At 43.8% G+C, this 24409-nt stretch overlaps 1 protein-coding gene across 1 annotated transcript; it reads left to right on the top strand.

The window, feature by feature from the left end:
- Positions 1-1185: 1185 nt before the first annotated feature.
- On the top strand, positions 1186-23031 carry LOC113838873 (mothers against decapentaplegic homolog 1-like; the record flags this gene model as incomplete). The annotated part of the gene is given in 8 exon segments (XM_035453763.1): positions 1186-1353; positions 2580-2750; positions 13171-13232; positions 13928-14191; positions 15224-15340; positions 17864-18085; positions 20807-21075; positions 22888-23031. Coding segments are annotated over 8 exon segments (1417 nt in total), but the record flags the coding sequence as incomplete, so codon positions are not given.
- Between the last annotated feature and the right edge of the window lie 1378 nt (positions 23032-24409).

The raw sequence follows: 24409 nt of genomic DNA on the forward strand, positions 1-24409 counted from the left end.
GAGAGAGAGAGATTTGATTACAGGGGCCAAAAAGGTGGTGGCCCAGCAGATAAAGGCACTGGCTATCAAGGCTGATGACAAAGTTCAACCCCTGAGGAAGTTCAACCATTCATTACTCAGGAAGGAAAAACATGATCTCCACAAGTATAACCACAAGTGCTAGGACCAAAGGCTTGAGACATATGCCAGTCTTGTTTGTTTTAGCTAATAAAACATCTTACTAAAAAGTACCTGTAGGGTCTGGTGAGATGGTTCCTCAGGTAAAGGTACCTGACAACCTAAGGTTACTGCCTGGGGCCCAAACTGTGAAAGGAGAGACTCCTCCAAGATGTCCTGGAACAATGCCCACAATGGGCTCCTGCATTAATTAGAAAAGACCCATAGGGGCTGGAGGGATGGCTCCGTGCTGAGGAGCACTTCCTGCTGTGCATGTGCACAGGTATAGCCCACAAAATATTTTTTTTGAGAGAGAGTCTCGTATATCTCTGACTAACCTGGAGATATGTAGACCAGGATGGCCTCCAACTCATAGAGATCCACGGGCCTCTGCCTCCTCAGTGCCAAGATTAAAGGAGTGCCTCACCATACCCAAAACACACAAAATAATTTTTAAATGCAATTTGAAAATCCTGTATATATTTATGTAATCAAATAGGTGTAACATCAAATTGACACCTTGTAAAGGTCTTTTTTGTTTGTTCATTTGTTTATGTTTTAGATAGGGTTTCTCTGTGTAGCCCTGGATATTCTGTAATTCACTCTGTATAAAACAATAGCCTTGAACACACAGAGATCTGCTTGTCTCTATCTCTTGAGTGCTGGGATCAAAGTTGTGCACCACCATCGCCAGGCCTTGAACAGTTTGTTGCTTTTGTGTTCTACTTGCTTTCTTTTGTGTGTGGGTGTTTGCTGGGAATCAAACCCAGGACCTTGCATGCACCAGGCAAACGCTCTACTACTGAGCTACACCTACAGCCCCTGGCTTTTTGAGCCAGAGCCTCACTATACACCCAGGCAAGTCTAATGGAACATCCTCCTGCCTCTGTCTACCATGTGCTGGTGGATGTGACAGGTGTGTGCCACACAGCTTCCTGAGAACACTGAACTCTGGAGACAGGGGCAGAGGATAGATTCCACGTCCCCAGTAAATTCCCCCATCATGCTTACCGGCTGGTTTTTACACAGGCTGAAGATCTGCCACCTCAGCCAGGTTTCCTGTGAAGATCTGGCCTCCAGCCTCAGGTGGAACCAGACTCTGACTGAGCTGGATCTGGGCCTGAACATCCTTGGTGATCCCGGGGTACTTCTGTGTGAGGGCCTCAGGTACCCAGACTGCAAACTGCAGACCCTCCAGTGAGTGGAGTTCCTGATTCAGCATGCTTGTCCTGTCTTCTCTGTCCAGGGAGGCCGTGGGACCTCCAATTTCCTCACCAGCTCTAGCTACAGAATCTTGCTGTCAAGTTTTCCTGCCACAGGGCCTTTACACACACATCACTGACACCACTGAAACGGCTCTTCTGGTCTGCTGTACATTTAGTTTCCAGGGGAGGTGCTGGAGAGATGGCTCAGTGGTTGAGAGCAGTGGCTGCTTTTCCAGAGGTCCTGAGTTCAATTCCCAGTGACCATATGATGGCTCAAAACCATTTATAGTGAGATCTTGTGCCGTCTTCTGGCCTGCAAGCAAAAATGCCTGCAGAATGCTGTATATATACATACATACACATACACATACACACACACACACACACACAGACAGACACACACACACACACACACACACACACACACACACACACACACACACTGTTATCTTTCAGATCTCATAACAAATACCAATGACCATAGTGTACCCTCTGCTCTACTTGGCTTTCTGTTACTGTGATAAACAGCAAAACCAAAGGCAACTTCAGGAAGCAAGAGTTTATTTTATACTACAGGTTATATAGCTCTTCACTGAGGGAAACCAAGGCAAAAGCCTGAAACAAACAAACAAAAAACATGGAAATTTTCTGCTTACTGGTTGGTTCCCGGTGGCTTGCTCTGCTACTTGCTTTTATACAACCCAGCACTACTAGCCCAGGGATATACTACCCACAATGGGTTCCTGCAACAATTAACCATCAAGGTTTCTCTGTGTAACAGCCCTGGATGTTCTCGAACTTGCTCTGTATTCAAGGCTGGTCTCAAACTCAGAACTATCCTCCTGCTTCTGCCTCCTGAGTGTGTGGTTAAATGTGTGCACCATCACAGCCCCACACCTTTCTCCTTTTTTAAAAATTACAAAGTTTGACAGATGTGGCATTCAGCCTGCATGCATGCTTTTGACCAAGCTCTTGCCTGGTACTCACAGAGTCCAGAAGACAAGTTTAGATTGCCTAGGACTGGAGTTACAGCCTATTGTGAGTGTCTGGCCCTTTCCTTCTGTCCTGTTTTCCTCTTTGCCTTTTTCTCTTGCCTCTCTCAAAGGTGGGAAAGCCCATACCCCTGCACCCAGCATACTAATTTGGCATGTAAGCCCAGCCCCAGGGACTTAAGCAAAAGGCATAGGACACACTCATCTTGACCATCACTCCCTCTAGGTTGGGCATTTGCCTGCTGGGCTTAGACACATGTTCAGGGATAGCCCATGTGCTGCAAGTCAACACCTGTCCCCGACAACTGGATCTGACCTTCAACGACTTGGGAGACAGGGGACTGTGGCTGCTGGGGGAAGGCCTGAGGCACCCGGCCTGCAGACTTCAGGAACTGTGGTGAGTGTTTTGCTTAGGAGGAGGGTGACAGGGGTAGCATGGGGATGATAATGGAGTCATGAACCACTACACACTGACTGCTTAAGTAGAAATTTTAAGGCCAGCCTCAGCTTTATAGCTACTATCAGGCCAGCTTGGGATATGGGAGATGCTACTTCAAAAAACAGAACAGAAAACAACGATGGTTATTTTCATTCTAAAGGCAGGAAACACATAAACATAACTGAGCCAGGGAGTGAAGACTGGAGCCTTTAATGCCAGCACTCGAGAGGCAGAGGCAGGAGGATCTCTGTGAGTTCCATGCCAGCCTGGTCTACACAACAAACTTCAGGACAGGCACCAAATGTTGCAAAGAGAAACCATGTCTCAAACAACCAAAAAAAGAAAATATGGTATCTCAATTTCCTGCTCCTGCCACCATGCTATCCACTTGCTTCCATAACTCCCAACATAAGTGGAGATAGAAAAGAATCCCCCATCCTACAAAAAGCAACACCCCGTTAGACAAACATATACATACATAAATACATACACACACACACACACACACACACACACACACACACACACACACACACGTGACAACCTTGGGGGTGTTTAGAAACTGCTTGGGGAATAAACATTTATTAATTTGGGCATTTTCTTTTTATCTATGGGTATGTGCATCTGGGCTTGCAGTGTGCACAGAGGAGAAGATGGCATCAGATGCCTGGGAGTATCAGTTACAGGATGTTGTGAACCAACTAAACCAAACTTGGCTCCTCGAGAAGAGCAGTCTTAACCACTGAGCCATATCTCCAGCTCATGCTATTGTGATGTTAGGTTTCTGTTATCTATTACTATACTGGCTATACTCTCAGACTCACCCTGATTCACAGCAGTGCTGCTCAGTTTAACTTTACTTCCTGTTCTTTTGCTTATTTTTTTCCCTTGAGGAAGGGTTTCTCTGTGGCTTTGGAGGCTGACCTGGAACTAGTTCTTTTAGAACAAGCTGGTCTCCAACTCACAGCGATCTTCCTGCCTCTACCTCCTGAGTACTGGGATTAAAAAGGCATGGGCCACCATTGCTTGGATTTTGCTTTATTTTTATAAATATTTATTTATTATGTACACAGTATTCTGCCTGCATTTATGTCAGCACACCAGAAGAGGGCACCAAATCTTTTTATAGATGGTTGTGAGGCACTCTGTGGTGGTTGGGAATTGAACTTAGGAACTATGGAAGAGCAGCCAGTGCTCCAACCTCTGAGCCCTCTCTTGTTCTTTTAAATGAAACCAGTCTCAGCTGGCACCTGGGAGTTCTGAGTCTGCTATTTACCCACTGGACATGCTTTCCACACCATGCTATCTGCATCTGTAAATGAGAATACAACTAGGAGTGTCCTGTGGTTTTTATTTATTAATGTCTAAAGACACTAAAGATTGGGAATAAGGAGCCCAGAGTGGTTGGGAACATGTTTGATGCCACCACATGGAAGGCAGAGGCAGGTAGATCTCTAATAATTCCACTCCAGCCAAGGCTGCCGCCACCACCACCCGGCCCAGGTCACCTACACTTATCCAATCCTGAACAGCCAAGGCACATACCACCCTTCTTGCTGCTGTTTACTTTTAAAAGCCATAACAACTGAGGCACGCATTTGCATCAGTGAGTCAGCTCCTTGGTGGTCTATTTTTGAGATCTCACGAACTTGGCATAACAATTCAATGCCAGCCAAGGCAGCAGAGAGACCCTGTCTCCAACAAGCAAACTGAACATTGGGAGTAAGGAGGCTGGAGAGGTGGCTCTGTGGTTAGGGCACTTGTTGCTCTGGCAGATGTCCCAGTTTCCAGATCCTACTCTGCAGCTCACAACCTGTTTCAGGGGATCTAACTCCAATTGCATGAGTTCGAATCACCCCTGGTGACCTCCATTGGCACTGCAATATGAGGTTCAGTCATCCATGTGTGAAAATACTCATCCTAAAACAAAACTAGAGGGCTCGAGAGCTGGTTCGACAGGTTAAAGCATCTACTGCCAAGCTTGATGATAGGCTTCACCATCAGAACCCTGGTAGGTGGAAAGGAAAACATCTACAGGTTGAACTTGGGTCTCCAAAGAACACCATAGCGAACAGTATTAAGAGCAAAAGCACAACCAAAACCACTAGCTGGATCCCAGCTTCACAGGAAGCTGAAGTAAGAGAATTCCAGGTTGAAGGCCAGCCTGGGAAACTTAGTGAGGCCCTACCTGAAAATGTGATCTAGGAGGATGGTTTGGCAGTAGAGTGTCTGCTTTCCTAGCATCCCCAGAGCTGTAAATTCCAACACTGAAAATAAATGTTTAGTATTTTGCATTTACCTGTGTTTCTGGACTGCATAGTTGTGACAACCAATCCATGTTAGGCTTCAATGGGATCCAGCCAACTTGCCAGGTTCATACCTGAGGGGGAGAATAGATTGAGACATGGCAGGTAAAGACCCTTAAGAAAAAGAGACACAGGATAGTCAAGAGGGCAATCCAGAGTGAATACTGGATTTCCCAAGTTTACTCTTCAGCATTCTTAAGTACCCCAACAAAAAGGGGAACATGGCAAAAGACTTCTTTATCATGTATAAAGAGCAAACCCACTTTCTACCTTAATCCACCAAACATTTGATAACCACACCTGAGACTCAACTTCTCCTTGTGGGCCTTGAGGGTCAAGAGTAACCACACCTCAGACCAACTCTGTAGTTATTTAGGTAAGACATTCAAGATTAAGATCAAATATCCTATTGTAGCCATGCCTTGGAAATTATGATTTTAACCTTGGAAGACTAAGGACAGTTTTGAACTCTCTGACCTTGAGTCAAGAAGAAGTGAGCCATGTCAGAGCTCTGATTGACAGTACTACTACAAGTCTGAGGCCATCTTGAGATCACTGCTCTCCTGGTACCAAACATGACAGAAAAATCCTTTCTCCTTGGTTATCTCCATTGCCCGTGCCCTAGAGATTTGTATTGTTGAGGCTAGAGTGATGGCTCAGTAGTTATGAATACTGGAAGCACACTGGGCATTGATGGTGCAACCCTGAAATCCCAGCACTTGGGAGGCAGAGGCAGACAGATCTCTGGGAGTTCAATGCAAGCCTGGTCTACAGATTGATTTCCAGGACATCCAAGGTTACACAGACAAACCCTGTTGGAAAAAAATCCAAACAAACAAGCAATAGAAATATTTATGGTTAATTCTCTCTCTCTCTCTCTCTCTCTCTCTCTCTCTCTCTCTCTCTCTGTGTGTGTGTGTGTGTGTGTGTACGTATGTATGTATGTATGTATGTATGTATGTATGTATGTGTCCACATGCATTGAGCTGATATTGGCCAGAAAAGGACAGCTGATCCCTTCGACCTGAGTTAAAAATGGTTGTATGTGGAAGTAAACTCTGGCCCTGTGCAAGAGCAGGAAGCACTGCATATAGAACTAATGAAAACAATATTTGACAAACAGGCTGGGTGGTTGGAGACATGGCTCAGAGGTTAAGAGCACTGACTGCTATTCCAGGGGTCCTGAGTTCAATTCCCATAAACCATATGGTGGCTCACAACCATCTACAATTTAATCTGGTGCCCTCTTCTGGTAGGTAGGCAGAACACTGTATAAGTAATAAACAAATCTTGACAAAGGAAGGAAGGTAGGAAGGAAGGAAAGAAGGAAGGAAGGAAGACCAGCTAAAAGGCAGGGTACCATGATGCTATTTTTGTAGTCCATAGTGATAGTCCCATGTTTGTCCACAGGCTGTTTGGAATAGACCTGAACAAAATGACACACAGTAGCCGGGCAGCGCTTTGACTCACAAAACCGTACTTGGATATTGGGTGCTGAGCATGAATGCAGCATCAGAATGGAGGCCACCAGGACTTTTGTTCCCTCGGACACCTGTGATCCAGTACTTGAGAGACATTACTTTGTGTGTGACTTTTGCTTTTCTCTGTGTAACAGTCAAGACTGAACTGGAAAACCCACAAAAATCTGAGTACTGGAAATTTCAGTCAGTCACTGTGACAAGACTCCCACCTACTGGCCAAAGTGTGAAACTGCAGATTAAAATAAGGGCAGAGGACACTTATTTGGAGGAGTTGGGTATATTATGTTAGAGACAAGGTGTTTCTGTAGCTTTGGCTGTCGTCCACCTCTTAGTTCTGCTTGCCTGGGCTTCTCTAGACACACAAATATTTGCACAGTCCCCAGAGACAATTCAAGCAGTAACCTAGAATCCTTGCAGATATAAGAAGGGGGGCAATATTTCCCTGCCCAGCCAATTCCTTAGAAATTTGTCTGTTTAGCTGGGGGTTGGTGGAACAAGCCTATAATACGAGCACTCTGGAGGCAGAGGCAGGCAGATGTCTGTGAGTTAGAGACCAACCTGGCCTACAAGAGCTAGTTCCAGGACAGCCTCCAAAGCCACAGAGAAACCCTGTCTGGAAAAGCCAAAAAAAAGTTGTTTGTTTTCCTACTTCACAACTCAACATTGTAATCACACTGGGAAACTGTACACTAGAAAAAAACAGAAGCACAAAATGTATTAACTGGGCTGGAGATGTAAACTAAGTTTCCAGAGGCAGTATACCTAGAAAGATCCAGGAATGTTTGTATCTGCTATCCACACAGATGAGGCCTCAATACATGGAGAGGGCAGGACATGTGGACCAGCTGGAAGACTGGCTGCCTAGCTAGCATGCATGAAACACAGGAACATACTCTCTCCTAAGGAGATATATAGATTGCATGCCGATGGTTAACATCTGGGCTGAACAAATGTTTACCTCTCATGCATGATGGCTTGTGCCTTTATGAACCAAAGGCAGGTCATTCAAGAGCAGACAGATTATATATATATATATATATATATATATATATATATATATATATCCTTATCCATGCAAGCTCCAGGCTACAGTATGCTCACTAATGGTAAATGGCAGAAACATGTTAAGGAGCCTGCCACCAAGCATGAAGTCGACACATACATCACAGGAACCAGCCTGGTTGCAGTGACCTGATACAGGGAATTAAGCACAGGCCAAATGGTGAGCATGCACAAAGGTAAAATGTGCCCAGTGTTGTGGCTGTTACAGTTAGCACCCAAGAGGCAGTCAGGACAACCTGGACAATTTACTAGGTTCTGCCACCTGTTCCCCCCCGACACACACACACATACACAAAAATTCAGAAAACCACTTGGAAGTGGCATATGCCCTAATCCTAGAAGAAACAAGATCTGTGCTTCTGGTAGGCAGGAATTCCAGCATCAACAGCCTATCTCAAAAAGGGCCTCATAGAGTGCACAATGGTGTGGCAAGCCTTTATTCCTAGCACTTGTGAGGCAGAAGACTGTGGATCTGACTCCAAATGAGATGGACCCTGTCTGGAAAAAAGCAAAACAAAAAAACACTGAGATGTTTTGGTCACACAGAGAGTGTTGAAAAACAATGTCAAAGGTGGTTTGCAACATAGTTCAAGGAGTTCAAAAAACAATGTCAAAGGTGGTTTGCAACATAGCTCAAGGAATTTCTGAGTTCCTGTTAGGGCCTTGATTTGTTTCCCTCTGCCTTTAATCCCAGCACTCGGGAGACAGTGGCAGGCAGATCTCTGTGAGTTAGAGACCAGCATTGTTCAGGAGAGCTACTTCCAAGGCAGCCTCAAAAGTCAGAGAGAAGCCCTGTCTCAAACCCCGCCCCCCAAAAAACCCTGAAACATGTGCCCTAAACTGCAGTTCTTACAACCAAGGCGAAACTTGAACCAACTGAAAATGTCTCAAAAGCTCCCAGAGAAAAATCCGCTTTCAAAATGTAGCCGTTGTAGCTTAGGTCTCACCACTACTGGGCTCCGTTTTAGGTCCACAGAACATACATGAACATTGTTCCCATCACACCTAACTTGCCCAGCATTTTTAAAGGAGTACAGCACTCCTCACACTCCCAAGTCTGAGCTCAGTGCCTGTGCATAAGAGTTTCCAATGGGCTCAACAGGGATGCTTGTATCACACAGGGAGGCACAAAGTGAAAGCACTTTCCAGTTCTGACTCAGAGAGGGCAACCACATTTATGACCGCTTTGTGGGGTGTCCCCTCAAGTCTGGGGGAACCTTGACACCCCCGTCCTTTCCAATATCGCTTCAGTTCCTGGCTACTGTGCAAGCGATGTACAAAATCTTCCTCCCCGCTTAACATTCTCCCCTCCATGCCCATGGAGTCCCAGGTCCCAGGACACCGCAGTTAACCCAGACACACGCTACCAAAGGACCCATTGTAGCCCAAGTCCAAAGAGTGCCCCACAGTATTTCAAATCTAGATGAGTCACTAAGAACTGGGGAAACCGCACTTTTGTGAACCCAGTAGTGCTCAAAACCTGGCGGCACTATTTTCCAGAACACAAAGTGCCCCATAGTTTGAGTATCACAGGCTGACATGGTCCAGAGAGACCCACAAGCCGAAAAAAAATATTTACCCGCCAGAAAACTAAAAACATTGGAACAGTTCAAACTAATGCACCAAAAACTTAAATGATACATAATTCACGGTGGTTAGTATCCGGTCCCAAAATTGACCCAAGTACATTGGTAATTTGGCTTCTTGAACAAACACAATACAATTGCCTGGGACCCTCTGAAACTCCGAGAAGCATCATTCATAACCACCACAACACTCCTAAAATCCTTACATTGCTAAAACTATGTAATTCTGCCTGCAGGCCTTGCCTCCTGTGAGGAGGGACTACACTCAGCTGACTTGGGGCCAAGAGGCCGAATCCTTGGCTATGTTCATTCAAAACTCTAGTTTTTACAAGTTCCAAAGCAAGCTAGTCAGTGCTGGATCAAGCCCATGATCCTAGTTAGGCAGGCAGATGTGTGCATTCGAGGCCAGCATAGTCTACAGAGCGCGTTCAGGACATGCTCCAAACTACACAGATTACGAAAAGTTCTGTAAGTAGGCCCTTTGTGCTTTTGAGGAAGGCAGAAGTGTGTTACTTAGCCTGTCCCAGGTCGTAAGCTGGCTAAATTAAACCTATCTCATCCAACATCCATATCAAGCCTACACCTGCCTCTCAAAGCTAAGGTCCTCGGTTTCAAATCCCAGAACAGACAAAAAAACTTACCTTTCTGACAGAGAGAAAGCCGAACTCGAAAGGTGGAGCCGAATATCCTGACAAGCACCAACAAAATCCCAAAGAAGTCTCTGGGAGAGAGAGAGGCTCTAGTGTTTACATAGTCTGAGGGCTCATTGGTCCCCTAGAGGGGAGGCTCTGGAATCCCTCTCCCCAACTGGGACCATCCTTATCCAATCCCCCCTGTATCCTGGGTTCTGATGCCCCCTGGGGCTGAATGACCTTCAGCATCCATGCCCTGCTCCCCAACCGTCCCGTGTCTGCCCCTCACCCCAGAGGAGGAAGTGGATTTGTTTGTTTGTATCTATGTTTTTAAATGGATGGGCTCTGGGTAGGGTGGTTTCATTTTTGTAGCAATTATTGAGGCTGAGTCTGGGGGTGTGGGAAGGATCGCTGTTAGTTCAAGCCCCGGGGGGTCACAATCATGAATTCCTGACTGGCCAGGGTACATAGTGAGATTCAGGATTTGGTTTTTGTTTTGGGGGTCCTTTAAGAGATTCTGGATAGTATTGGAGCCTATCCTAGCCTGAAACTATCTGAGATGCGTCCTTGTCTGCCTCCTGGGTGCTGGGATGAAAAGGAATTTGCCACCACTGCCTGGCTCCATATTCATTCTTTTTGTTCATGACAGCGTTACTCTGTGGCTTTGGAGGCTGTCCTGGAACTAGCTCTTGTAGACCATGAAGGTCTCGAACTCACAGAGATCGACCTGCCTCTGCCTCCCCAGTGCTGGGATTAAAGACATGTGCCACCACTGCCCGGCTCCAGATTCATTCTTAAAAATATTAATGAAAGGAGTAAAGGAAGTAGTCTCTACCTGGGAGGGTCAGTGTTTTGGTTTGTTTTCTCATGTTTTGACTGAGATGAAGTCCTTTCTCCACCTCCTTTGTCTTTCTTCCTCATGTGTGTATGGTTAAACCCGCTTTGCCAAACTGGATTGGGTGTCAAACAATAGCTAGCTGAGTTGGTTTTCTCTACCTTTACATGGTTTTATGGATTGAAATCAGGTGTCCAGGAATACAGGGACAAAGCTACTGAGACACGTTATATGCTTGGGTTTTAGGGTTTCTTCGGACAAAGTCTCAGGTACTCAAGTTGGCCCTAAACTCAATAAATTGCCAAGGACGACCTTGGATTCCTTCTTTCCTCTTGCCATCTCCCAAGGGCTGGAATAATGGTCACATAAGACCATGCCCAGTTCAGGCATCAATTCCAGGGACATTTCTATGTATTTTTGATGTATTGTTTATTGAAGAAGTAAACCTTGTCAGCAAGTAGCTAGGTCTTCCATTTGGAGAAGCAGATAAACATATTAATTTGGCCCATGTAGTGGCAACATCTTTACTCCCAGCTCTTGGGAGGCAGGGGCAGAGGCAGAGGCAGGTAGATGTCTTGAGTTTGGGGCCAGGACTACACAGATGGCCCATATCTCAATAAAAACAGCAACAAGGATATAGGTTTTAGAGTCTAGCGTACTAGATTTTTTATATATTTTTCTCCCTTTATTTGTTAGGAGATTGGGTCTTTCTAGGCTAGACTAGCTTTGGGTTCTCTATGTAGCTGAAGATAAACTTGAATCCTTTTCTTGTCACTACTTTTCCCAGTCTGGTTTTGCCAATATGCCCTGTCTATTCTTTGCTGAATCTAACCAAGCAAAGCATCCCATCAACTTAGCTTCAATCTAAGAATTCAGTTTATCTTGTGTCTGAGAGTGTGTGTGTGTGTGTGTGTGTGTGTGTGTGTGTGTGTGTTTGTAAGACAGAGAGAATCCTACTAGTCCTGGCTAGCCTGGGACTCACAATGAAGACAAGGCTGGTCTCTGCCTTAAGAATAAGACTTGTCCCACCACTCTATTCTGCAGTGAGCTTTTTAAAATTACATTTATGAGTGTGGTGGTGCACAACTTTAATCCCAGCATTCTGGAGCTAGAAGCAGGCACATATCTGGATATCTGGGCCACCTGGTCTACAAAGCCGGTTCCAGAAAAACTACAGGTCTTACACTGGGAAACCCTGTATGGAAAAACCAAAAAAAATCAAACAAGTAAATCACATAATCCATTGTCTTTTTCAACCACCAAAACTGAAAGAGAAAGTATGAATGGAAGTCGGCCTGCTCAGTAGAGACAGAGTTCTTTTTCTAACTATTTTCATCTGCAGCTGCCTCTATGTATAACTGCAGAATCCATAGATGCGAGAGGCTGACTCCAGCCTTTACCAGAGCCCAAAGCCACACATGTAAAGACTGAGATATGTTAAAGTAACAGCATCAGTTCCTCACACAGCAGAACATAGCCCACAGGGAACACACCACACCACAAGCACACTTCAGTACAGATGACAAAGAGCACTGGTCTGGGGATTTTGAAAAGCTGATGCAGGAGCTGAGACTCTCCATAGTGCATGTGAATTCCACCAGGGTCGACATCTCGGTTGCGGAAGGACTGTCTGCGTGGATCACTCCTTCTAAGTGACTTGTTTAGAATCAGGTTCTGAAAATTGAGGTTTGTGTCTAAAGTTGCTTTCTATGGTTCACATTGGTTCTGTGTGTCTTTCCATCAATTTAGCTGTGCAGTACGTCAGCAGACAACAGAAGCACAGGGTCCTGTCGTGTGCACTAAAGGAAGGGCAGGGTGGGGCAGCTGTGACCAGTTCTACTTCATGTTTCATGACAGCGCTCTTTGTCATCTGTATTGAAGTGTGGTTGTGGTGTGGTGTGTTCCCTGTGGGCTATGTTCTGCTGTGTGAGGAACTGATGCTGTTACTTTAAGACATCTCAGTCTTTACCTGTGTGGTTGGGCTATGGTAAAGGCTGGAGTCGGCCTCTCGAATCTATGGATTCTGCAGATATACATAGAGGCATCTGCAGATGAAAATAGTTAGAAAATGAACTCTGTCTCTACTGAGCAGGCCGACTTCCTTTCTGATACTTTCTGTTTCAGTTTTGGTGGTTGAAAAAGTCAATGGACTTCATTCTTTCTGGGGCTCAGAGCCCAGGAACTCTTGGTGGGGAGGGCCTGCTTACTTTTCTTCACATCAAGCCTCTGACTAGGTATGATGGCCACCACATAGGGATCAGAGGTGCTTGTACCTGATGCTGCCCAGGGTCACCAGTACTGGAGGTCCTTGTATAGGTTGGCCTGCATTGGCCTGACCTCAGCTTAGTGACCACCACAGATCTGCCCCTCCCAGAGTCTCAGGGTTAATCCACCCTTTGTTCTGGAAGGAATCCAGGACCTTGAGAGGTGCCTAGGCTAGGTGCTATGTGCCCGCTTGCTTACTCTCTTGATCCAGCACCTGGAGCAGTGCAGCCTGCATGACTGACTCCTGTGGATGCCTAGACTCGGTGGCAGCAGGTAGCAAAGGACAGAGCCCCTCTTATTCTCTAAACAGCGGAGTGACTATCTTACAGTATTTATATCGTGTTAGGCATCACAGGATCTGATTTAAAGTATAGGTGGGGCAGACACATAGAGGCCCCATTTAGATACTGTGCCATGTTACACCAGGGACTGAGCGTCTGCAGATGAGGGCTTCCAAGGGAGCTCTGGTACCAGTCTCCCGTGGATATCAACCGCTACATTCTGAATTTATATAGTTTGCCCTAGAGCTTGGTTCTACATCTGGACAGGCAGATCAGTTGACAAGTGGTTCTGTATTGAAGCATTGAGTTGCCACAGTGTCTGTCATTCAGGATGGTTTTGTTGATGGGTTGGTTCACTTAGCTGATTATTTCTGAGAGTCCCCAAATATGGATGGTGTCAGATTTGGGTGGCCTCCCTCCCTGTTCCTGTTCCCAGGATGGCCAGGTGACTTTTCTCTCACAGGAACTTCAGACCCCAGGGGTAGACTGCAAACTTCCAGCTCAACCATCCAATAATAGGTTGGTCTCCAAAGGCCTTTTGTATTTTTGTGGAATATATAAGTCATGTAAAAGTAAAGACTAAGGAATAATTTGCAAAGGCTTTTGTGTCCACTGCCTGTTTTTAAGAAAGAGTGGATATAAACTAAACCTTTCTCATTTGTCTCTCTGTTTTCTTTCTGTTCCCAGTGCTTCCTCCCGTGCTGGTTCCCAGGTACAGTGAGTACAACCCTCAGCACAGCCTTCTGGCACAGTTCCGTAACTTGGGACAGAATGAGCCTCACATGCCACCGAACGCCACGTTTCCAGATTCCTTCAGGCAGCCCAGCACCCACCCGTTTCCCCACTCATCCAATAGCAGCTACCCCAACTCCCCAGGAAGTAGCAGCAGCTGCAGCACCTACCCTCACTCCCGCGCCAGCTCAGACCCAGGCAGCCCTTTCTAGATGCCAGGTAGGAGGGGGCATTCGGGGACGCTGCCTGCCTTGGGGAGGTGGGTGGGGGTGGCCTGCGGGGGATGGGCACAGTGGGTGGAACCCTGAGCACATCCTGGTGAACCAGTGCTTGGAGAATATCAATGTAGGGAGGGAGTTGTACATACAGCTGGAGAAGAGGATGGCTTGTTTGAGTCCTATTACGTTTTGAAGCAGCTGCATCCTTCTTTGAGTGGCACAATTATTCCAGTCTCTGCTCTCCATAAAAAGAAAGGGGAATATGTCATATTACACACACTGCTGCTCTGAGAAGCGGCTTCGGCGAGCTTTTCCAACATTGAAGAACCCTTGTTATCAATGCAGCGGCAGAAGAGCTAATTACTGGGGTATCCACCCGCCCCATTTAAGTAGATTCATTTTGCCAGTGATGTAATTCCAAAAAGTATGTTAATATGCTTTTAACAGCAAGGAAATGCAACAGAAGTGATGGAGAACATTGTTTGTTTAACTTAGCAAAGACAAAAACCAGTTATTTTCCTGCTTGTTTAACTTAGCAAAGAAGAAAACCAGTTATTTTCCTGTTTTAGTCATAACTGATGGTGTAATAGTGACTAATTAGAGGATTACACTTTTCAGATTACAGGTTAGTAAACAAGCATCTCAAATATTAGTGCCAGAGCTCTTGCCAGTCGACATCAAGAGGGACACGATAAATAAAAGATCATCATGAAATGCATGGATATTTTTGGGAGGGAAAATGATGGGACAGGATGTTTATAGAGCCACTTAAGGTGCTTTAGATTAAATTTTACCTCAGCATCCATGTTGTACCTTCAGAAATTAAAACGTGATACATGCTTTATTGCTTCCTCCGTTCCAAACTATAAGGAAAAGGAAAATGTTTACCTAAAGCTTCCTCTGACCCCTGCATACATGTGCACACACATGCATCTGTGTACACTTGAGCAGGCCTAATCATACGCAAAAGCCCTCAGTGCAGAGGAGAGTCTGTGCCTGAAGCATGTAATTTTTTTTCTTTCAAACTTTGTAGCTGATATACCAACAACTGCTTACCAGCCTCCTCAAGATGCCATGGCCCAGGATGGCTCTCAGCCAATGGACACGAATATGATGGCACCTGCACTGCCCTCCGAGATCAACAGAGGAGGTAAAATGAGTTGTCAGAGTTTTGTCTGTATGTCCTGTCCAAATGTTACTTTTACTCATTTAGACCTTAAAAAGGTAGCTGTTTGAGAAACATGGAAAAAACGTTTTGCTGTTGTTTTAAGCCTAATGCAAAGAATTCTCTAGAGCCCATCTTTTTACTTAAACTCTGTCACAGTCCAATATGAGATCTCAGAATAGAATATGGAGGTCTCAGATTCCCACTGGTCTCTGAAACGTCCGTAGACAGTGCTCTGCCATTTTGTGTTACATAGTTAGGTGAAGAGAGTTTCCAGCACTGGTGGTTAGAAAACTGAACTGTCAGTCACCTCTAAAGACAATATGAGATGCTGTATGTTGACCAGTGTTGAATAATCAGCCACGATTTATTAATTATGGAAAAATAAACAAGCATATCTGTGTCCTTAGCATGCTAATTTGCTTTCACCTTCAATAAATGAGTAAGTGATATATATTATCATATATGCATTTATATACATATATGCACATATATCAAATAACTGTTTAAAATGCATCTGTCTATGATTTGTTACTAATAAATATGGGTTTGTATGGCTGTTTCACATACCTATATACACAGGAGGTTGTTAAAAATCTCTGTGCTTACTGAGATAGTCGGAGGAAATGACTGAGTCCTGTTTTACATAACAAATACATCTGTTATTTATATGCTCATGTGTTTCCACGTCTTCAGAATAGCCCCTATGCCACTTTTGGATTTTTTATTTGGGGAGCAAGATACCCTGTGTTGGGCCTGTAATGGTCATGATGAGATTATCTCTGTTACCCCCAAATAGAGACTTATTTTGAAGTTTTTTCCTTTAAAATAGCTTAAAAATGTTCCCAGTTGGAGCCATTTAAAAATCACGTAGTATTTTCAGAGGAAAAAACTTTGACTATTCTCCTGTTGTTACCTGTGGTGGATTCCCAGAACATGGGTCAGCAAGCTACAGCCGGCACACAGATCAGCCCACTTTCTGTTTTTGTAAATAAAGCTTTATTAGAACACACTTGTGCCCATTTGTTACGTATTATCTATGGCTAGGTTTTTTTTATTTGTTGTTGTGGTTACAAAGGCAGAGTAGAATAGTTGTGATAAAGACCATATGTCTCACAAGATCTTCCTGGTCTTTTATAGGAAAAAAAAATGTGTCCACGAGTAAGCCAGATGAATAGCATTTTTAACAATGCTGAAATCTGATAGAAGGCCTATGTGACAGATGGCACAGCCTTCTCTGGGGTTTGGCACTTGTGAATTACTAAAGCTTTGCTCCTTGAAGAGCAGCAGACAGGGAAGCATTGCCTGGAAAGAAACAAGGGAAATAGTATATTTTCAGCTAAACTACTTATATAAAACAAATAACTGGCTGGTTATGTTAAGAACACGGCAGCACTCGGAAGCACAGGCAGGCTGAACGCTGTGAGTTAGAGGCCTGCCTGGTCTACAAAGCTACAAAGAAACTGTGTCTCGAAAAACCACAAGCAATCAAAAAAAAGATGTGGAAGTCTTTCTCCTCCTCCTCCTCCTCCTCCTCCTCTTCCTCCTTGTCCTTGTCCTTCTCCTTTTCCATCTGCCAGTCCTGGTGGATTTTCTTTCCATTTCTTATATTTGTACACTGAATCCCCATGAGTCTCATTAGAGAAATGATCAAGTTGGCAATGCTGTAGTTTGTGTGCCTGGGCTCTCAAAAGGCATGCATAAGAGGTTTTGATGCAGAAAAGGCTCTTTTCCCAGCCTTTTGGTTGAAAGCATTTAGAAGCATTTTCTGTTTGGAGATTCATCAGCCTTAAGAGATTGGGCCTAACAAGCTGCATCCTCTTGGTAAACCTGTGTAGTTTCTATTGTTGGCCCATTCTGGGAAGGGAGAGACAAACACATCCACTTGGCATGACTTGAAGCAAATAGAAGGAGGTTAGCATGGAGTCTGGATGAGAGAGATATATTTTATTCGGGATGAATGGCCAGCAGGCACGGTTTCTTCTGAGCTATAGCAAAACTGGAGCTTCAGCCATCACTAGCTCTTGTGAAGCCAAGCAGCTTCTTCATGATAGGAAGATGTTCGTTTTCAGGGCTTCGAAAAAGCAGAGGTCTGCCAAGGCTTTGCCAAAAGCAGTTCCTTTCTTCGCCAGCCCATTGGGACATCTCCGGGCCCCTCCTGTTGCTGTGCCACTTGCTTTCTCATTGGTTACTGTAATACTTGTAGGTAGTGTGCCAGCAGTAGTGATTTCAATTATTTCTATATGTTAATGAGCAAGTTATAAGTCATTTGTATTCAGCTGTTGCCGGGCCTGCTGAGCTGGTATATTGGATCTCTGCCAGTTCCCCAATGAAAGGAGAATGTCGCCCTGAGTAAGAAGTACATTGGATCTCACAGAAATGACCCGTGTGATCCTCGTAGTTGCCCCTCCCTGTCTTCATTCCACCGTGCTCAGCCAGTTTTACAATGCGGTTTCTGGTTGGGGTGCTCCAGGTGTAACTGTGAGCAAATTTCTTTCCTTCTTGCAGATGTTCAAGCTGTTGTTTATGAGGAACCAATGCACTGGTGCTCTATTGTGTACTACGAGCTCAACAACCGCGTGGGTGATACATTCCAGGCCTCCTCCACAAGCGTGTTGGTGGATGGTTACACTGATCCTTCCAACAACAAGAACCGTTTCTGCCTTGGGCTGCTCTCCAACATTAACCGGAACTCCGCCATAGAAAACACCAGGCGACATATTGGAAAAGGTGCGTGTCCCTTTACTCATCCTGCAAACGTTTATCTTTTCTTCCTCTAGAAGTGACCCCATCATTCTTGTGGCAAATGCCAAATGTTCAGATGCTGCTGTTTGAAGTATCTTTCTAATTCATATTATCTAGAAATTGCTCCAATCATTGATCTTAGTGGTTTTCCAACTCCCATGATATTGATAGGTGCCGGCTGACATTGCTGTGTTATTGTGGTGCACTACGCTGTCCTATATTTTGTTATAAGTGAAATATCTTTTAAAACAATTCTTACATTTATTTATTCCATGTTTGTGTGCACATGCCTGTATATGTGTGTAAGTACCTTGGTCAGAGGACAGCTTGTGGAAGTCAGTTCTCTCCTTCTGCCATGTGGATACTAGGAATCAAACTCAAGTCATCAGGCTTGGTGGCAAGCACCTCTACCCACTGAACCATCTCAACATCCCAAATATCTTTCTTAGGGGACTAAACTACTAGTGGTAGATTAAAATATTTCTATAATATTTATGTGTATTTATTATATGATTAAGTCAATGAGCACATGTGTGGGTAGTGCTCAGAGCTTAGCTTTCCCTGTGGAGTAAGGAACAGGCAATCAAGAAGGGGTGTGGCATTCCTTGGAAGTGTCAGTGTAAAATCATAATTTAATGACATGACGTGTGTTTATATGCTCTTGTGCTCTTGTGTCTGTATGGGAGCCTATCTATATACCCTCTGAATATGAATGTAGTTTCTACCTTGTCTGCTGAGAAGGCAAAGATACAAAGGAGCAATAAGCACAGCTAGAGGATAGGTGAGTAACAGCAGCATGTCGGTGGCCTCCCCTAGTGGTCCTGAATGAATACCACACATGGAAGTGACTGGTGTGCATCTGTAAAAAAGGCAAACAATTGAAAAGACTTAGGAAAATATATTTGATCTGAAAGGAGTTTTCTATCTCAACAAAAATCATAAATTCAACTAAAGGTTTTTAAAATTCTCTAGGTTGCATCATATACCTAAATCTATTCATATGTCTGTCTGTGTATCTAACTACACATGTTTACACATATATAAAGTGAATAAAATTGAAAGACAAATGAGCAACAGGAAAATACACAATAAATTATTTCTATCTAGCTTTAAATGCACAACTCATAAAAAGAAAGATGATTAAGGGCCTACAACCCCAGTGTGGTAATAGGTGAGATGTCAAGGCATTGAGTTCGCAGGAGATACCCAAGTGGCCACTAAACCAAGAGTATGCCCAGCCCCATGTTCTAATTAAAGCAATTCCCTTTGCAGCTGTGAACACTTTGCTTTTGTGTAAGCTCAGTGTCAGTGCTGGTGTGGGTCAGCTGATCATAGCACTCACAGTGCTGATGTAACACAAGCATCTGGAAATTCATTTGGCAAAGTGGTTCAAAGGCATTCGATCCAGCCATATAACTTCCAGGAATGTCTCTTATAGATATTAGTAAAAACCATCCAGTGACATTTGTCATGACTGCAATAGTACATAATTAGTGTCAACACTGGTCTGCCGAGGGAGCCTGGTTAAAGAGTTACAGCAGCACAGTCAGAAAGAAATGTGAAAGTTTGAAACAGAGTCTTTAATGATTGCCAAAGGGGACACAGTACTGCAGACTGTTAATTAACAATCATTTTCCTCTGTCACTGAAAGAATGTCAATATTTTCCACATCTTTATATTTCATATATTGTCTTAATTTTCTAAAATTAAAAGTCATCAATTTTGGTATCAGGGAAAGGGGTTTTTTTCTTCTTAAAAAGTTTTCTTTATAATTTTGTTCTTAAATATATCTCTGTATATCACTAGACAAAATGGATTTCTGCCGCAGTGGGTAGACCTGGTACTGGAGTCTTAGCCCTGTGTGTCTGTAGAAATGCCACATGGTGTTTCCTCAGACAGTCACACTAGCGTTTTCTACTAAGCCTTTCCAGGGTCACCTTCAGGGCTCAAAGCCACACTAGCTGCCTGCTTGCTAGCATCTTCTTCCTATATCGTGATGCATAGCCAGAGGGTCCACCTTCCTTTTTGAAGATTTGCTTTTGTTTATTTTGTGTTGATAGTGGGGCACAAAGCAGTCATTGGACAAATTTGCAGAATTGGTTCCCTCCTTCTTCCAGCTTTAGTAGGAGGGGATCCAGGTCTCTGTCTCCTTCTCCCTGAGAAGGCAGGATATTGTCTGGTCTCCCAGCATTCTAAGTTATAAGAAGTTTTCAATTATTGTTTTTAGTACTTATTTTGGTGAGCTCCTTTTTCACACAGTACTTTTTTTCTATTTAAAAGTGTCTACTTTTAACTAGACCTCATGTCTTACAGCTTCCAGCAGCAATTCTTCAACCTGGGTTTCAACTCCTCCCTGTTTATTGATCATCCCTTCTCTCTCTCTGAGGTTTTCTGAATAATTTAGCCTTGGCATAAATGCAGAAGACTTTAAGCACACAGGATACCCCAGGAAACTACAGGTTTTATATTGCTCTATTCTTAGAGTGTCCATATACTTTCAATTCTGGTTAAGCAGGACATTAAATACCAAAATGAAAATGTCAACCATTATTATTTTTGAGAGACTTGTTACTTCCTGAACACACTGGTTATCACAAGCATAACATAGTTAGCTAGATGTCTGTCAGAATGGCTATGTGAGTGGCCAAATTTGACTCTGCCCGGGTGCCTTTCAGCCTATGACTGACATGGTCTGTCATGTCACAGCTGTCCACCTGTACTATGTTGGAGGAGAAGTGTATGCCGAATGCCTGAATGACATTCAGCATACACTCAGCATCTTTGTGCAGAGTCAGAACTGCAACTACCATCATGGGTTTCATCACACCACTGTCTGCAAGATCCCCAGTGGGTGTAGTGTGAAAATTTTCAACAACCAAGAGTTTGCTCAGATACTGGCACAGTCTGTGAACCATGGTTTTGAGACCGTGTATGAACTCACCAAAATGTGCACTATTCGAATGAGTTTCGTGAAGGTGAGCAGTACCCGCCCATCTCATTTAGGCCTGACCCCTGCCTCACCCCTGCTATTTACAATATGTATACCTGTGCCTTCCTGGTATATATTCCTATCAGTGCCCACTAAGAGCACCATTGTCCAAGAGGTTGTCATGGGAACTTAGAATATAGTCCTCTCCTCCCACCATGCAGGTCCCAGAGATGGAACTCAGGTCTCCAGGCTTGGTGACAGGCACCTTTATCACCCCCTGCCTCCCAGTCATCATGCTGTTTATTTCAGGTCAAGCTAATGGTTTAATAGAGTCCAGGCTGGAGCATGTCTTATTCCAGAAGCAGGCAGCCTAGTCAGTCTGTGTGTCTCAGCAGTCCTTACGGCTCATATCAGCCTGGGGAGGGACAGCCTAGTGGATCTTGTCAGTTTCAGTAAAGGTTTTACGATGTCTGCTTCCTGAGTTTTAAGGGCTTTGCCTAGGGGGTTGAGCATTTCACCTCCCCTTAAAACATTCAGCAATTCTGGAGCTTCCCTATAAGACAGAAGGTTTTATCTTTGAAGATATTGCTACACAACATGTGTAAAAGGTGAGAGAAGAACCAACTTCACAGATTTGTTCTCTGAGCTCCCCATGCACACTGTGGTGTACATAAACACACATTCAAGCAACAACAACAAAAAGCTGGGTGCAGTGCTGTGTGTAGTCCCGGCATGGGAGACAGATAGGATCCCTTAGGCTTGCTGGCCGCCAGTCTAGCCTGATTGGCAAAAGCCCAGGTGCAGCAAGAGAACTCATCTCAGAAAATACAGAGCAGTGTAATTCAAGAAGACAGCCAGTGTAGACCCCTGTACTCTCCAGGCATGGACACACAGATAAAGGGGCAAGGGATTGTTCAGTTAAAGGTGTAGGACTCTTACAGTGGTCCTGGGTTCAGTCCCAGCAACGAGCTGGATCACGATAGCTTGTAATTCTACCTCCAGGATCCAACATCTTCTGAAATCCACAGATACCACACATTCATAGGTAAATCCATACTCAAACACGTACATATTTGCACAATTTTTAAATAAAATATTAAAAAATAAAGCCAGTTTGATAATACACGCCTTTTATTCCAGTGCTCAGAAATCAGACAGGTAAGCTCTGAGTTTGAGGTCAGTTTGGTCTACATGGGGAGTTTAGGCCAGCCAGGGCTACCCATTAAGTGTATGTCTTAAAAGTATAAGTAAGTAAGTAAAGTGTTAACATAACATTAATGTAGTGGGAAATAAATATTTAGAATATCTTTTTTTTTCGATACAGGGTTTATCTGTGGTTTTGGAGGCTGTCCTGGAACTAGCTCTTGAAGACCACAATGGTCTCGAACTCACAGAGATCCCCCTGCCTCTGATTCCTGAGTGCTGGGATCTAAGCCGTGCACCACCACCTCCTGACTAAAATATCTTTATTCAAACAACTACTCAATGTATTTTAAATTTGTAATTATCCAAGACTAATAATATTTATTTTTTTATTTGAAAAAAGGTCTCATTCTGTACCCTGACTGGCCTGGAACTCACGGAGATCTGCCTGTCCCTGCTTCCCGGATGCTGGGATTAAAGTCGTGTGCCACTATATAGACTAAATAGGTGATCCTGGGGTCCTCGGGTAGACATTTGGTGGAAAACATCCATCCCCCAAAATTACCCATGCTTTTCCTGTATGTTTATTTTCTTGTGGGACATAGCCATGAGTCTAGACATAATTATGTGAACTGATCATATGATGTTTTTACTTGGTAGAGTGACTCAATGAGATAGACAGTTAAATGACACCAGTGTGCTTTCTTTTTTCTAGGGTTGGGGAGCCAAGTACCACAGGCAGGATGTTACTAGCACCCCCTGCTGGATTGAGATACATCTGCATGGCCCTCTCCAGTGGCTGGATAAAGTTCTTACCCAGATGGGTTCACCCCACAATCCTATTTCCTCTGTGTCTTAAACGGCCACTGGCTTCTGTCGCTTGCAAACTGTTGAACCTTGCATGTACTTGAAGGATGGATATGTCAGACGCGTGAAAACCTGACAAGGGAGCTTTGATAATACTTGACCTCTGTGACCAACTATTGGATTGAGAAATTAACAAACATTGGTAACATGGTGTTGATATCAAAAATCTGTTTAATTTACATTGTGACATTCTGTTGTATGATCAACTAAAATGTTGACTGTTAGCAGGAGTTTTGTGTATAGTTTTAAAGGAGATGGCCAGGCCAGGGACAAACTATCTATTAGAAGAAGAACAATCCTGAGCAGTCCTTTTGTTGGGAGTGTTTGGCAGAGTGTTACGCTGATAGTCTTTGGAATGTGTTGTTCATTAGTTCCTCGCCCACACTGAATAATCTTTCGATGGGTTTTCATAATGTTTTAAAACTATTTGTTTAGAAATGAATGGGGTTCTTTATTTTTAAACCCGAATCTTTATTACATAAAAAGTATTCTTTCTAAAGCTCTATGCTGGCTGTAGTGTTGTCTGAATGATGCCAGGCTTTTGCTCCTTGATAAATATGTGTATACAGAATATTTGGAACTTAGGAATAGTCTAAATGGCTAGTGGATCTAGAAGTTATTTGTCAGTGGGGTGGGGGAAAGGAAATGACAACTGCAAATGTAGACTGTGCCTTAAGGGTCAGTTTGTTGTCATAAATGAGCAAGCTGATGTCTGAATTTGCTGTGTTTTAGGTTTTTAGTGTTTTATCTGACTTTTCCCCTTTCTTTTCTTTTATCTAATCTGCTCTACACCACAGTAAAGCAGCTGGTTAATTCCTGTAACTGTGAGAACAAATGAATAATCCCTTTTATTTGCAAATCAACAGGCTTTATATTTCAGTACAGAGTATATGAAAGGCTTGAATTCAATGAGCAGTTTTAAGGAGTTTACAATACAGACATAGGCTTTCATTTCCAAATGAATTGTTTGCCAAACCTAGTAACTATGTTCATTATTCACAGGTTTAAAGAAGATCCCTATTGGAATCCATTTCAAACATTTTGCTTTGTTTGTTTTTTGGTTTTGTTTTCTTTTGCTAATTTTTTCTATTCTCTTCTGCTCTTATACATTGAGTACTTTTATTCCAACACAGGCAGGTTTTCTCTACTGGAAAGTTTTAAATAAACCTGTCACTATTGCTTCCTTTGATTAAAAATGTGTCATTTCATTATTTGCTTGTTAAAATTTGTGATCAGTAAGACGTGGTCTCTTTTTTTCAGTGATCTCGTCAAATACAAAGCTCAGTTGGTAAAGTGGGGAGAGGGAACCTGGCTTGCTAAAAGAGCAGATTGATCTAAAGTCGGGAGAAAGGACACATAAGGCTGGAGAA

This window comes from Cricetulus griseus, unplaced genomic scaffold (genome assembly GCF_003668045.3).
Source record: "Cricetulus griseus strain 17A/GY unplaced genomic scaffold, alternate assembly CriGri-PICRH-1.0 unplaced_scaffold_206, whole genome shotgun sequence".
Taxonomy (NCBI): domain Eukaryota; kingdom Metazoa; phylum Chordata; class Mammalia; order Rodentia; family Cricetidae; genus Cricetulus; species Cricetulus griseus.